The sequence below is a fragment of the Salvelinus alpinus genome, chromosome 1, assembly GCF_045679555.1.
Source record: "Salvelinus alpinus chromosome 1, SLU_Salpinus.1, whole genome shotgun sequence".
Lineage (NCBI taxonomy): Eukaryota > Metazoa > Chordata > Actinopteri > Salmoniformes > Salmonidae > Salvelinus > Salvelinus alpinus.
The window spans coordinates 85,995,093-86,009,663 of NC_092086.1; the positions used below are offsets into that span (position 1 = coordinate 85,995,093).

General features: G+C 41.3%; 1 protein-coding gene across 2 annotated transcripts; it reads right to left on the reverse strand.

Moving 5' to 3' along the window:
- Positions 1–618: 618 nt before the first annotated feature.
- Positions 619–13,261, reverse strand: rnft1 (ring finger protein, transmembrane 1). Of its 2 annotated transcripts, none has more exons than XM_071330145.1 (9): positions 13,067–13,261; positions 11,161–11,636; positions 10,993–11,069; positions 7,837–7,937; positions 7,485–7,638; positions 2,618–2,776; positions 2,418–2,483; positions 2,107–2,208; positions 619–1,905 (listed from the first exon to the last, which is right to left on the reverse strand). In XM_071330145.1, the coding sequence occupies exons 1-9, from the start codon at positions 13,090–13,092 to the stop codon at positions 1,771–1,773; spliced, it is 1,296 nt and encodes a 431-aa protein (XP_071186246.1). In that variant the 5' UTR covers positions 13,093–13,261; the 3' UTR covers positions 619–1,770. The 2 variants fall into 2 exon arrangements, with proteins under 2 accessions (XP_071186246.1, XP_071186235.1); XM_071330134.1 differs by having other exon boundaries at positions 7,837–7,952; positions 13,067–13,246.
- Positions 13,262–14,571: the final 1,310 nt, after the last annotated feature.

The following is a 14,571-nucleotide window of genomic DNA, read 5'->3' on the forward strand; positions in this document are numbered from 1 at the left end:
ACTTCCCACGGCTATGGCTGAGAGACATGTGTCTTGTCAGTATGTCCATAACCTTTGATAGAGCCCTTGGTTGCCCTGCCCAAGTTATTGGGCGCGTTCGACGTTGCTGCCAACTTTAGAGGCGAGTTGAGACGGACTGCGAATCATCTTGCATCCTAAATAACTAGTCAATATTATTTGTAGAACAGTCTGTCACAATTTATCCATCATACATCACAGTATTAATGCTCTCAAACAGCCATTGACTGCAATGCCTCAGAGAGCATAGAAAACATGGTTGCGTTTGAGAACATCCAAACTTAGCTGACACTCACTGTGGTCTCCTTTACCTGTATCGATATGAACTCCCCAACTATATGCCTCCAGTCCACTTATGACAGTCCAAATGGGACAATAGTTAATACTAAGAACAGCCAATGGATGGTAGGAAGAGGATAGATTGATGTTTTTCTGTGTGTCCCTAAGACCTCTGCACTCTTCATTCTAAAGACAAATAGGATGTAAATAACTGAAAAACAAAGTTGGTTCATAACAAGCTTAAACAGGTTTGTGTATTATTATATAATGAGTGTAAATGCTCAGGGCCAATTATTAGTAGGCTATAATAAAAAATAAAAAAGCATTTAATATTTTATTTAATTTGTTGATGGAAAGACTTTATGGAAGAAAAACATGAAATGATTTCACTACATAATGAAATATGGTAGTAAAATAGATACATCCTTTTAAAAACCAGAGTGGAAGAATGCAACTGCATCATCACTTTAGAAAAATAATTTATGGATCAAACCAATCTCACCACAATCTTAGTTGTGTTGCATATTTGTCATCTGGAAAACAAATCTTAAAAAGCAGAGACATCAGACTTAATCTGAAAATAAGAAGCCCCCCAAATTAATAACTTTTTAAATATCATCAACCTTTGTGTTTGTAATTGCTTCTCAACGAGTTGAGTCCATTTTGTTCTTTAACCACTTCTGTCTATCCGGACTGCCTCTATCAGACACAGAATGTAATCCCTTTGCAACTCAAAGAGAGAAGTGTTTGAAAGACTGGGTATCGACCAAACATAACACATTTTTGTGTGATCCACATTTGTTCTAAATTTGGAGGGAGTGACATAAAAAATCTGATTAAAATACTACTACAATTGAAATATCCCTCATGAACCCACCCCTATTTACCGGTAGAAGAAACCTCCAGGTATTCCCTGACTAGCCTGGTGCCAGATCTGTTTGTGCTGTCTTGCCGCCCTCTATGGTCATTGTCTTGACATTGACAAAGGTAGGAGTTGGCAAAACAGCACAAACTGATCTGGGATCAGGATATTCCCTGACAGCTCTGTCTAATAAAGACAGAGGCTGTCTGTTCTGTTCTTCTAGGCTGGCCGTCAAAACAAAACATGATTAAATCAGATCATGATAAAAAAAGATAAATGTTTGAAAATAAAATTAACTAAAAACAGCAAAAGGGGCCATGCAGAGAGAGAACCAACTTCAGTCAGTCAGTTAGTTGTGTAGAAAAGTGATGGTCGGAGAGGGAGTTGCAGTAACATGCCACAGTGCTGAATGCATCCCAATCCCACATTTTATGTGACCTTACTGACGTTGGCAAGTAGTGGGCACAGCCCTTAATGGAGGAACAGTATGGTCATCAGCTTCACAAGCCAATGAGGAGTGGAGTATTGCAGTCAATACCACTGTCATTCACACATCGCAAACAGTGTCCATAAGTCATAGGCTCTCCACTTTCCTTCATCATCTCTTTCTGTCAGTAGATCTGGAGGTAAGGTGTGGTGGCCCCGTCCCTCCACTTGTGGACCTTGTCTGTGATGGCCGTGCGACAGAGTGGACACGTCTTCTCCCGGTTAAACCACAGAGCAATGCACTCGTCACAGAAAATATGCTGTTATTGAGAGAGAGAAAATAAAACAAGCATCCTCAATCAAACCATGCTACAGTAAAGCACATACAGGCAGTACTGTATGTGTGTGTAGCCTCAGATACTAGGTTTCTAGTGCCTGGTAACTGGTTTTAAAGAGTAGAAAATACAAGTTCAAAAAAGTCTGCGATGTTTATTCTGCATTAATGTGGTGGTGTGTCTTACCTGACACAGGAGGGCTCGAGGGTTCCTGTACTCTGCCTGACAGATAGGACAGATGTCCCCAGCCTCACTGCACTGGCTCCTGGTGGCTGCTGCCCCCGTGTGCTGAGGAGGAACAACAACACATGTTACCAACCCACACAGTCAACAAACAACACAGATCCAAACTCCTTACAAGGGTCCACATTATACTGACATGATCTATACATGAACAAGCTTTTCAGCATGTTCAAGACAAGTAGTCACTTGTCAGTCAACCCACATACCACCACTAAGAACATTTTTGACATGTTGATCTATTTAAAGTACTGTACCTCGCCACTGAGAAATAGCCTCACAGTCTTCTGGAAAGACCCCCACTGTCCATACAATCCTAAAAGCTGAATTGAAAAAGTAAGAGTTTAGTACATTTAAACAAAAGGTGTAAATAACAAAGAATTTCCTCTACTAAATGAGCCATTTTGAAGCATCCATCTTTGATCCATGATATGTGGTACAGTTGTAGGTCAGCCACCTTGAGTATGAAGTAGACCAGAGCCAGCAGGACTCCCAGGGTGAGGCCAGTGTTGCTATCCACCTCCTGGTAGGTGATCAGGTAGCGGAACCAGAGGGGGATGGGGGCCACAGACTGGTACACCTGGCCCACCTCTTCAATCAGCATGTACCACCGCCCCTGGGGACAGAGAGTCATGAGTGAATCAATGCTTTCCCGCTGTTGATCCCCTCCAAAACGGTGAAAGATCACACCAAAAATCTGGCTTTTTGTATTTGAACAATATGATTGGCTGTTCATTCAACCACGCTCCTCGCGAGTCACAACTTCTTCGAGCACTGGAGCAGTACATAAATTGGCGCGTTCACACAGCACACGCAAGCTGTCCAGAGTAAAAAGAAGCACTCATCAATCCACTCACTGAGCTTATTCATTTAATGGAAATTTGATTCACAAAAGTAAAACGTTCAATAGTGAACATACTAACAATAGGCTAGCTAGTGGCTACAGTAGGTCATATGATTGAGTGTAGTCTGGCCCAGGAGTGTGAAGGTGAACGGAAAGGCTCTGGAGCAACGAACCGCCCTTGCTGTCTCTGCCTGGCCGGTTCCCCTCTCTCCACTGGGATTCTCTGCCCCTAACCCTATTACAGGGGCTGAGTCACTGGCTTACTGGTGCTCTTTCATGCCGTCCCTAGGAGGGGTGCGTCACTTGAGTGGGTTGAGTTACTGATGTGATCTTCCTGTCTGGGTTTGTGCCCCCCCTTGGTTTGTGCTGTGGTGGAGATCTTTGTGGGCTATACTCGGCCTTGTCTCAGGATTGTAAGTTGGTGGTTGAAGATATCCCTCTAGTGGTGTGGGGGCTGTGCTTTGGCAGAGTGGGTGGGGTTATATCCTTCCTGTTTGGCCCTGTCCGGGGGTATCATCGGATGGGGCCACAGTGTCTCCTGACCCCTCCTGTCTCAGCCTCCAGTATTTATGCTGCAGTAGTTTATGTGTCGGGGGGCTAGGGTCAGTTGGTTATACCTGGAGTACTTCTCCTATCTTATCCAGTGTCCTGTGTGAATTTAAGTATGCTCTCTCTAATTCTCTCGTTCTCTCTTTCTTTCTCTCTCTCGGAGAACCTGAGCCCTAGGACCATACGTCACGGCAAACCGGGCATGATGACTCCTTGCTGTCCCCAGTCCACCTGGCCTTGCTGCTGTTCCAGTTTCAACTGTTCTGCCTGCTGTTATGGAACCCCTACCTGTTCAACTCTTAATGATCGGCTATGAAAAGCCAACTGACTTTTATTCCTGATTATTATTTGACCATGCTTGTCATTTATGAACATTTTGAAAATATTGTCTCTCTCTAATTCTCTCCTTCTCTCTTTCTTTCTCTCTCTCGGAGGACCGGAGCCCTAGGACCATACGTCAGGACTACCGGGCATGATGACTCCTTGCTGTCCCCAGTCCGCCTGGCCCTGCTGCTATTCCAGTTTCAACTGTTCTGCCTGCGGTTATGGAACCCCTACCTGTCCCAGACCTGCTGTTTTCAATTCTTAATGATCGGCTATGAAAAGCCAACTGACATTTATTCCTGATTATTATTTGACCATGCTTGTCATTTATGAACATTTTGAAAATCTTGGCTCTCTCTAATTCTCTCCTTCTCTCTCTCTTTCTCTCTCTCGGAGGACCTGAGCCCTGGGACCGTGCGTCGGGGCTGCCGGGCGTGATGGCTCCTTGCTGTCCCCAGTCCACCTGGCCTTGCTGCTATTCCAGTTTCAGCTGTTCTGCCTGCGGTTATGGAACCGCCACCTGTCCCGGACCTGCTATTTTCAACTCTTGATGATCGGCTATGAAAAGCCAACTGAAAATTATTCATGATTATTATTTGACCATGCTTGTCACTTATGAACATTTTGAACATCTTGGCATAGTTCTGTTATAATCTCCACCCAGCACAGCCAGAAGAGGACTGGCCACCCCTCATAGCCTGGTTCCTCTCTAGGTTTCTTCCTAGGTTTTGGCCTTTCTAGGGAGTTTTTCCTAGCCACCGTGCTTCTACACCTGCATTGCTTGCTGTTTGGGGTTTTAGGCTGGGTGTCTGTACAGCACTTCGAGATATTAGCTGATGTACGAAGGGCTATATAAAATAAACTTGATTTGATTTGATAGTCTGCAAAAGGAAAACTACAAAAAAATTCAATAAACACCTAACATTCTTGATTTATATATACACTAGATGATAGATAGGGGGCTCTGTTTTGATGCCACCTCACCTCCATCGTAGCACTCCCCCACCATTGTAAAAAAATATTTTGGATGCTTAGCAGGGTATAGCAGGATTTCGGTTATGAAAATGTGCCAGACATTTGAAGGGCAGCATTTTCATTTACTGGACATTTGAGAAATTTACAGGACCCATAGGCCTATGCATTGTGTGGGCAACATGATTAGGGCGTCCACCCACGGTGCTCAGAATGACAGAAACCACATTTACATTATGGTAATTAGTCTTAACAGAACATGCAAGTCCAGGATGCAATGACATGTCCTTAACACGAAATTTGAAGAAGTTCGAATAACTGTCCGCATTACTTTTCTTCAGCCAACAAGATGAGTAAAGAACAGCAAAATCACTAGTAAATTACTGTCCAAAAACAAACTTTTAAGTGGCATTGACCCAACAATGATAAAGAGTGAATATGCGCAGTGTGCACTCACTAGGGATATGACCGATGCTCTCCTCTGGTGCCAATAAGATAGACTATAGGCCGACTGTTGTTCGCTCAATTGCTAATTTTGATAACTAAAAGACAGATTAGTATTTTCATTGTTTTCTCTTTACAGAAATAGCAATTTGCTTTCCAAACTATGTTTTTCCACAATTGAATTTTGAAATATTAAGATATGCCTGGCTGGGCCTCTTTTCACAGACAGTCGCAACTCAACAATCATCTAGTTGGTATTTGCAGTGTGTGCAGCCTTTCCTTCCGACTGTAGGCAATGTGATTTAAAACAATCCCAAAATAAATTAAGGCTAGGGGAAGCTAATGATCCTCTCTGGCCAAATAATGCTTTGGTAGCCTATTTTGAATGATTTTATTTATTTCTGTATTGACAGGAGTAAGCTAATTAGGCTATAAAATTTTGGCAATTTAATTCAATTTACTGAGGGAAAGCATAGCTTCCCCTAGCTTTATGGGCACACCGCCTATGAGCCTATGTCAATCTACTATCCCCCATAGTAGAAAAGTTGACCTATTCTATTAGTCAGCTTGTAGAGAAATAAATAGCCCAAACAGACTCTTGTAAAGTTGTGGGACGATAGATCCCAAATTCAAACAACCAGTAGGCCTAGGCTATATACATTTTATTTTTTATTTTAAAGCAATGAGTCTGATGTAACAGATCAGAACCTTTAGCTTAAAATGTTGATAAACTATTATTTCTTAACATTATTAGCGCAGCCATGCGCACAAGGCAGTAGGCTACTGTCCATTTGGCTACCGGACAATCAAAGAAAGTTGAAAACCATAGAACATGAGATAAATAAGCTACTGGTTTCAATGTCATGTGGAAGTCTTTATAAAATAATTGCCTCCCGGATATGGACGGATTTAGCCTAGACTACTTTGAAGCAAGGTAAAACATGCCTCATAATATGTAGTAAAACGTTCCTGTTTCAAACAATTAAGGGCTATATGTTCTCAAAATGCATACTGCCTCCAGCTCATTGCAAAGTGGTATGTGACGCGCTGATGAAGCCTGCCTTCCGTTGCCTACAGTATGCATATGAATGGCGAATAGGAAGCATGCTTCAATTACCAGTTGCGGGGAAAAATAGCAATTTTTAAACACACGATTGCATTTAGAATTGTTGCGCAATGATTGGGCTTATAAAAGCGCTGTCTGACAGATTTTCTGCCTAAATGCTCTGTATCTGTATGCTGTGCGTGTGATAAATAACGAATATACACATTTAATTTAACAAAATTATGCAAATTAACCCATAGAGCGATTAGCATTTTTTTATTTTATTTAACCTTTATTTAACTAGAACAAATTATTATTTACAATGACGTCTACCCCGACCAAATCTGGACGACGCTATATTATTGACACCATATTCCATTGAATTAATATCAAGAAGTGTTAATTATTTGGCATCAGGAGAGCAAAGAGCATGGAAGAAAGCAGCGAGATATGCAACATAGCGTTATGTTTCTGCAAAATGTTCACTGCTAGCGTGCAGGGCGCTTCATTTCGGTCGCACAGGATTCAGCCCCAGGTCTTCAGGGCTGAACCCCGGATGTTCTGAATGTCTAGTGACGTCCCTGATATGGTCTAATTTCCTTGAAAGTCTACTAAAGTGAGACTTTGTCCTTGGGTGTTTCTTGGCCATTTACACTAACTAGGTTTTTTTTTTTTTTTGTGTTTGAGTTTGCCTCAACTGCTAGCGAAGACACATCTGCACACTGTCACTGATGGTTTGCTTGAATTCCCTCATTGCCACAGTAACATCCCACCCTTAAAGGGACAGCAGGAAATTTTTGTCTGTGATATTTTGGTTAAAAGATCCAGGTCACGATTTTTTTTTTAATTTAGCAATTTACCACATCACTACAAAGCATGTCCATCTGATTTTTTTTCTAGTTTTTTTGTAATTATTGCAGAAAAATATTTTGGCTAGTAAAAAAATAAATACTGTATGAGTGGCTAGATTTAAAAAAAATCTACCTGCCACAGTGGCTGGTGGACTAAACGTTGGTTTTAGGCCCTGATTTTAACTGCACCATGTCCAGGACACTAGAAATTCTGTTCAGGCCAATAGATTTTTAGCCAACGAGCCCGACTGGGCCTTATCAAACAACTGGAGAGAGAGCATCCTTCCTTGCTTACCTGGGCTCTGAATGTTACCAGGTTAGATGGTAGCAGTAGGATAAGGCACTTGAACCCCATGAAGAAGAACTTGAGCATAAAGTTGGTGACACCCACCGCCCATAGGACCTCCCAGAAACCCAGGGGCTCAACAGCTGGGCTCAGGAAAATTAGGCTGAGAAAGAGAGAGAGGGAAAGATGGATGAGAGGATGTGGATTACGTATTATGCTCCCAGTCCTGATGTTTTTAATGTTTGTCGGTTTTGTGTATTAATCACACCACGCTGTGAAGCCAAAGGCAAATTTCCACATATTGCGTATAATTATTTTTATTCTATTCTGCTGTGAGCATGTAAAGTAAAGGGAAACTTACCAATAGTAAAGTGACTCAGCGAGAAATGTGTAGTAAAGCAGAAGTGTGGAGGACGCCAGGAAGAGGAGCAGCCATACGCACTCTATTTTTGACCGACGATCCTGAGGAGAAATACACTGAAGACAATCAGATTCAGATTGAGGTTTGAGTATAAATTAAAGCAGTGATGTACAAATTGAGAATATACAGTACCAGTCAAAAGTTTGGACACACCTACTCATTCAAGGGTTTTTCTTTATTTGTACTATTTTCTACATTGTAGAATAATAGTGAAGACATCAAAACAATTAAATTACACATATGGAATCACATAGTAACCAAAGCAAGTGTTAAACAAATCAAAATATATGTTATATTTGAGATTGTTCAAAGTAGCCACCCTTTACCTTGATGACAGCTTTGCACACTCTTGGCATTCTCTCAACCAGCTTCATGAGGTAGTCACCTGGAATGAATTTCAATTAACTTCTTATGGCTGGTGGCAGTATTGAGTAGCTTGGATGAATAAAGGTGCCCAGAGTAAACTACCTGCTACTCAGGCCCAGAAGCTAAGATATGCATATTATTAGAAGATTTGGATAGAAAACACTCTGAAGTTTCTAAAACTGTTTGAATGATGTATGTGAGTATAACAGAACTCATATGGCAAGCAAAAACCTGAGAAAAAATCCAACCAGGAAGTGGGAAATCTGAGGTTTGTAGGTTTGCCTATCCAATATACAATGTCTATGGGGTCATATTGCACTTCCTAAGGCTTCCACTAGATGTCAACAGTCTTTAGAACCTTGTTTCAGGCTTCTACTGTGAAGGATGAGGGAATGAGAGCTGTTTCAACCAGGTGTCTGGCAGAGTGCCATGAGCTCACTCAGGCGCGCCCCCGTGAGAGGTAGCTGCGTTCCTTTTCGTTTCTAAAGACAAAGGAATTCTCCGGTTGAAACATTATTGAAGATTTATGTTAAAAACATCCTAAAGATTGATTCTATACATCGTTTGACATGTTTCTACGAACTGTAATGGAATTGTTTGACTTTTCGTCTGGCCTGCGCGTCATGAATTTGGATTTTTGAACTAAACACGCAAACAATAAGGAGGTATTTGGACATAAATGATGGACTTTATCGAACAAAACAAACATTTATTGTGGAACTGGGATTCCTGGGAGTGCATTCTGATGAAGATCATCAAAGGTAAGTGAATATTTATAATGCTATTTCTGACTTCTGTTGACTCCACAACATGGCGGGTACCTGTATGGCTTGTTTTTGTGTCTGAGCGCCATACTCAGATTATTGCATGGTGTGCTTTTTCCGTAAAGTGTTTTTGAAATCTGACACAGCGGTTGCATTAAGGAGAAGTTTATCTAAAGTTTCATGTATAATACTTGTATCTTTTATCAATGTTTATTATGAGTATTTCTGTAAATTGATGTGGCTCTCTGCAAAATCACTGGATGTTTTGGAGGCAAAACATTACTGAACATAACGTGCCAATGTAAACTAAGATTTTTGGATATAAATATGAACTTTATCGAACAAAACATACATGTATTGTGTAACATGAAGTCCTATGAGTGTCATCTGATGAAGATTATCAAAGGTTAGTGATTAATTTTATCTCTATTTCTGTGGTGGGATTAACAACAAGTTTATCTTTAAAATGGTGTAAAATACTTGTATGTTTGAGGAATTTTAATTATGAGATTTCTGTTTGAATTTGGCGCCCTGCACTTTCACTGGCTGTTGTCAAGTCGATCCCGTTAACGGGATCTCAGCCGTAAGAATTAACAGGTGTGCCTTGTTAAAAGTTAATTTGTGGAATTTCTTTCCTTCTGAATGTGTTGATGCCAAACAGTTGTGTTGTGCTAAGGTAGGGTTGGTATACAGAAGATAGCCCTATTTGGTAAAAGACCAAGTCCATATTATGTCAAGAAAAACTAAAATAAGCAAAGAGAAACGACAGTCCATCATTACTTTAAAACATGAAGGTCAGTCAATCAGAAACATTTCAAGAACTTTGAAAGTTTCTTCAAGTGCAGTCGCAAAAACCATCAAGCGCTATGATGAAACTGGCTCTCATGAGGACCGCCACAGGAAAGGAAGACCCAGAGTTCTCTGCTGCAGAGGATAAGTTCACTTACCAGCCTCAGAAATTGCAGCCCAAATAAATGCTTCACAGTGTTCAAGTAACAGACACATCTCAACATCAACTGTTCAGAGTTGGTCGAATTGCTGCAAAGAAACCACTACTAAAGCACACAAATAAGAAGAAGAGACTTGTTTGGGCCAAGAAACACGAGCAATGGACATTAGACCAGTGGAAATCTGTCCTTTGGTCTGATGAGTCAAAATTTTTGGTTCCAACCGCCGTGTCTTTGTGAGGCGCAGAGTAGGTGAACGGATGATCTCCGCATGTGTGGTTCCCACTGTGAAGCATGGAGGAGGTGGCGTGATGGTGCTTTGCTGGTGACACTGTCGTGATTTATTTAGAATTCAAGACACACTTAACCAGCATGGCTACCACAGCATTATGCAGCGATACGCCATCCCATCTGGTTTGAGCTTAGTGGGACTATTATTTGTTTTTCAACAATTTGACCAAGAAGGAGAGTGATGGAGTGCTGCATCACATGACCTGTCCTCCACAATCACCCGACCTCAACCCAATTGAAATGGTTCAGGATGAGTTGGACCGCAGAGTGAAGGAAAAGCAGCCAACGGCATATGTGGGAACTTTCTTATTTTTAACCTTTATTTAACTAGGCAAGTCAGTTAAGAACAAATTCTTATTTTCAATGACGGCCTAGGAACAGGGAAAGAACGACTGATTTTTACCTTGTCAGCTCGGGGATTCGATCTTGCAACCTTCTGGTTACTAGTCCAACCCTCTAACCACTAGGCTACCTGCCGTCCTTCAAGACTGTTGGAAAAGCATTCCTCATGAAGCTGGTTGAGAGAATGCCAAGAGTATGCAAAGCTGTCATCAAGGCAAAGGGTGGCTACTTTGAAGAATCTCAAATATAAAATATATTTTGATTTGTTTAACACTTTTTGGGTTACTACATTATTCCAAATGTGTTATTTCATAGTGGCCAAACCTTTGACTGGTGTGGCCAAACCTTTGACTGGTACTATATATTTTCTTCCGTTAGTGACTTACCTGAAGAAAGACTTGGGTTTGAATGTTCTTATTCGCATAAAGAAAAGTTGTAAACAAGCCAACTCCAACAGCTAGACCTGCAACAAAGTCATGGAAGAGATTTCAGATAACCTTAGATAAATAGAGAATTGTTCCTGACTGTATATGTTATGATTACCTGACACTTACCTAGGGCATGCTGGATGACTAGTTTAGCACCGAGGATGATTATGAAAGGAAGACTCTTCTGAACCCAGCGGAAGAGGTAGCGCAGTTCTGAGAATGAGGTGCTGGGCTCCCCTGACTCCAGATCAGCTTCAGCTGGGTCTGTCTCACTGGGCTCACTGTGAGAGTGCTGGTGTCCCCCACCATGTGAATGGGAGTGGGAACTGGTTCTGGAACTGGCTCTGGACCTACGGGATGAAGCCCCACCTCCTCCTCCACTGGGCTCCCCGGGCCCGCTGGAGAGAATAGGTATACGGACTTCATCACTGGTCTCTGGGATGACAGAGCCCCCGGTAGCCCCTGCTGGTGTCCTGGTCAGTAGCTCTGGCTGTATAGTCAGGGACAAGCCATTTCCTGCCTGATGGGCACCTACCTCGCTGGAGGTAGGTTGCATCACAGTTGGTGATTCCCTCGATTTCAACGTTCTTCTGGAATCACTCCTTCAACAAATACATTGTTTGAGGTAAAGAGGAGAGACAGAGTATATAGCCTAGTTATAATGTGCAGATGCTAGCTAACAATCTTGCTAAGTTAGCTAGGCCTAGGAGAGAGTGGGGTAAGTTGAGACAACCTTGTTTTTAGGAAACAATAAACAAAATTAATAATTTGACCAAATATTTAGGAAGATGTCATCATTCCATGGAGTCTGTAAGGAAGTAACCACATGGAAAAAGTGGTAAGCAAGTTAGGTTTTCACCAAGTCAAATTAACTTATTGTGTTAGTAGTTTCATGATGCTTGTATCTTAACCAAAGTACAGAATTGTAAGATTGTTCTATAAATCTTTTGGGGTCTCTATAAGCTTCCATATGAGGTCCTAAACCTAGCACCTAAGTGCATCATTGTAGCTGTGTGGGCTAAGATAGTCAAATGTTTGCCTTGGGGTATGTTGAGCCAATGCCCATTGGGCAAGTTGAACAATTGAAGTGTTTTCTTCCCAGGCGTAATGCAAGACATTATTGCTGGGATATGAGGTAACAACAGGGCCTGACCTATGTTGAAAGTGTTTTAAAAAGTACAAAGTGTTTGCTAGGTGTTAAGCCTGTGTTAAAAGGTGCTTAAAATTATTAAAAGACAAAAAAGCGATTGTGATGAATTGTGTTTGGGGTAAGTTTTTTGGACAAGATATGTTCTCAAAACTGTAATGTTTACATTAATTCTGATTATTTCCAGGGATACACAACATTCTGAAATATATGTAGATATAGTTGTTAGAAATAATGCTATATTCCCCGTGATGGAGTGATGCTGAATGTTAAAACAAATCGCTAAACTTAACCCAGCTAGATCTGCACTATCATCTCGAATTTATGTGCTTTCCCGGTAATACACTGGTGTCCCCCGAGCACCAGCTAGTACATAAAGCATCCTCCGTTCAACCGACTATTGCGCAGATCTACCCGCCACCTACTACTAGGCTACTCCCCTACTAGCTAGCTACAGGTTGTTGTTGACAGCTTAATAACGTTAAACCATTGTAATGCAGTCTAGCTAATGTTACTTGGGCTGGATAAATTACAGTCAGAGATTCAGGACTGTGTTATCACCAGTAACGTTATATCAATACCCACTTTTGTACCAGTCTAACAACTGTTTTCTCTTTTGTTTACATAAGGAGTGACAATTAGCTAACGTTTGGTAGCATTTAGCTAACGAAACATAACTTTGTGACAAGCTGTCTGATCAACATTACAATTGACACTGACAGCTCTTTGGCAAATTGACGCTGTTGACATTGATGAGATTAATGGCAGTTACTCTAGCTAATCTATATTGTTCGTTAGACTTCAAGTGACAAATATTCTCTATCAGCTAGCTAGGCTAACGGTATGTAATTTCATTAGCAATGCAAGCAAAAAGGCTTTAAGTACCTGTCATACTGAGTCCGGAGTTTCATGATAAGCCACCGTTCTCCATCTAATACGCAAAATTAACCAAAAATGTAAATAAAATAAACGATCTAAAAACAAGCTAAGCCATAAGCCTATCGTTTGGAAGACATCTTGAATACGACAGGCGCCAGCTTCAGCGTCGCGAACTGACGTAAAATTGGTCAAAGACGAAAGAGAACACCAGAGAACCACCTCAGCGAAGCAGTCAGTGAATGGGAAATAGACAAATAGATTGTTTTTATATTTACTTCTAATGTGATGTAGGCTAAGCAACAAACATTTATCCCATAAATCAATCCCCTTAAATTCATTTTTGTTTCGTGAAGCTCTACGCCAGAAGAACAGGTAGGCTATAGTCACAGGCTCAGTGTCAGATATGTTTTCATCCCCTTTGGTTAAGTTTAGGGCTGAGGTGAAGTAATCTGATCCTAGATAAGCAACCACCTTGAGCGTCCCCAACTGCAGTAGGCTAGTCGACAACAGACATCACATTACCATTACCTTAGTGTATTTCTGAGTGACATGTTGTATTGCGGGCATATTTCCCCTGTGGCAATGTCTGTCAACTGGTGATGTTACAATATGATAAGTGCTTAGTTGAGTCATATTCAGAGCCCCCCTATGTAGTTATTGTTCTCTGTTGATGCTTGTTTAATTGGTTGGTGGTTGGCTTTCTAATGGAAATGTTACAGTATTATAATCTGTCCTATGATCTTGACTAAAGCTCTCAAATGTACAGGAAGGAAATAATTTTTAAAAATACATTGAGGTGCTGTGTGACTTTAATTATACATATTTAGGGGTGTTTTGAAGTGCTATGATAGCATTTTAGGATTTGTAATAGCTGTGCAGGGTTCAACATTTCACCCTGGGCTGGGATGCTATGAACATTGATGTCCTTGCATGTTAAATTAACATGCAAGAAACAAAGAGCATTGAGAAATGTCTCTGTATGCAGTGTATTGTTATTTCCTGATCATGCAGTACTGTATGTTTGCTCTATGCTTCTGCAGTGGGCAGTGGATCAAACCCCTTCAACAGTGTTCATTTACCAGAGGAAACAAGCCCATCTCATCTGAACCTGAACAGGCTGTTAATATTCCTCTATTACCTGGGTCTATAGCCTCGGTCCCCTGGTGCTGCTGGGCCCCATGCCAGCCATCTGTTCCAGCAGTCACGGTTGTGCTGGGCTCATCTGCAGCTAAGGCCAGTAGCAGGTGATCTCCCATTGTGTAATGGATGAGGCCTTCCCGCTGGAAGAGAGGGCAGCTGCCAGAGTGATACTCAGATTTATTTAGAGATGTTCATTCCCACACATTCTCCAGAGACTTGAATGATTTAACACACAACAAACAATATGAGCTCATGTAGAAAACCAAAACATTTAAAGGATTTTATCACGTCATTATTGTATGATCATACATATGATCTGCATATTCTGTACCTAGGCTAGCCATACACATACTGTATAGATACTGTATGAC

What these genes read in the sequence shown, in the direction of transcription:
- rnft1 (XM_071330134.1), bottom strand. Translation starts at nt 13,092, where the DNA reads ATGAAACTCCGGACTCAGTATGACAG. An exon ending in TGGTAACATTCAGAGCCCAG is followed by an intron (nt 2,777 to 7,484) that starts GTAAGCAAGGAA and finishes CTCTGTCCCCAG; the next exon opens with GGGCGGTGGTACATGCTGAT. An exon ending in GGCTATTTCTCAGTGGCGAG is followed by an intron (nt 2,209 to 2,417) that starts GTACAGTACTTT and finishes GTTCCTCCTCAG; the next exon opens with CACACGGGGGCAGCAGCCAC.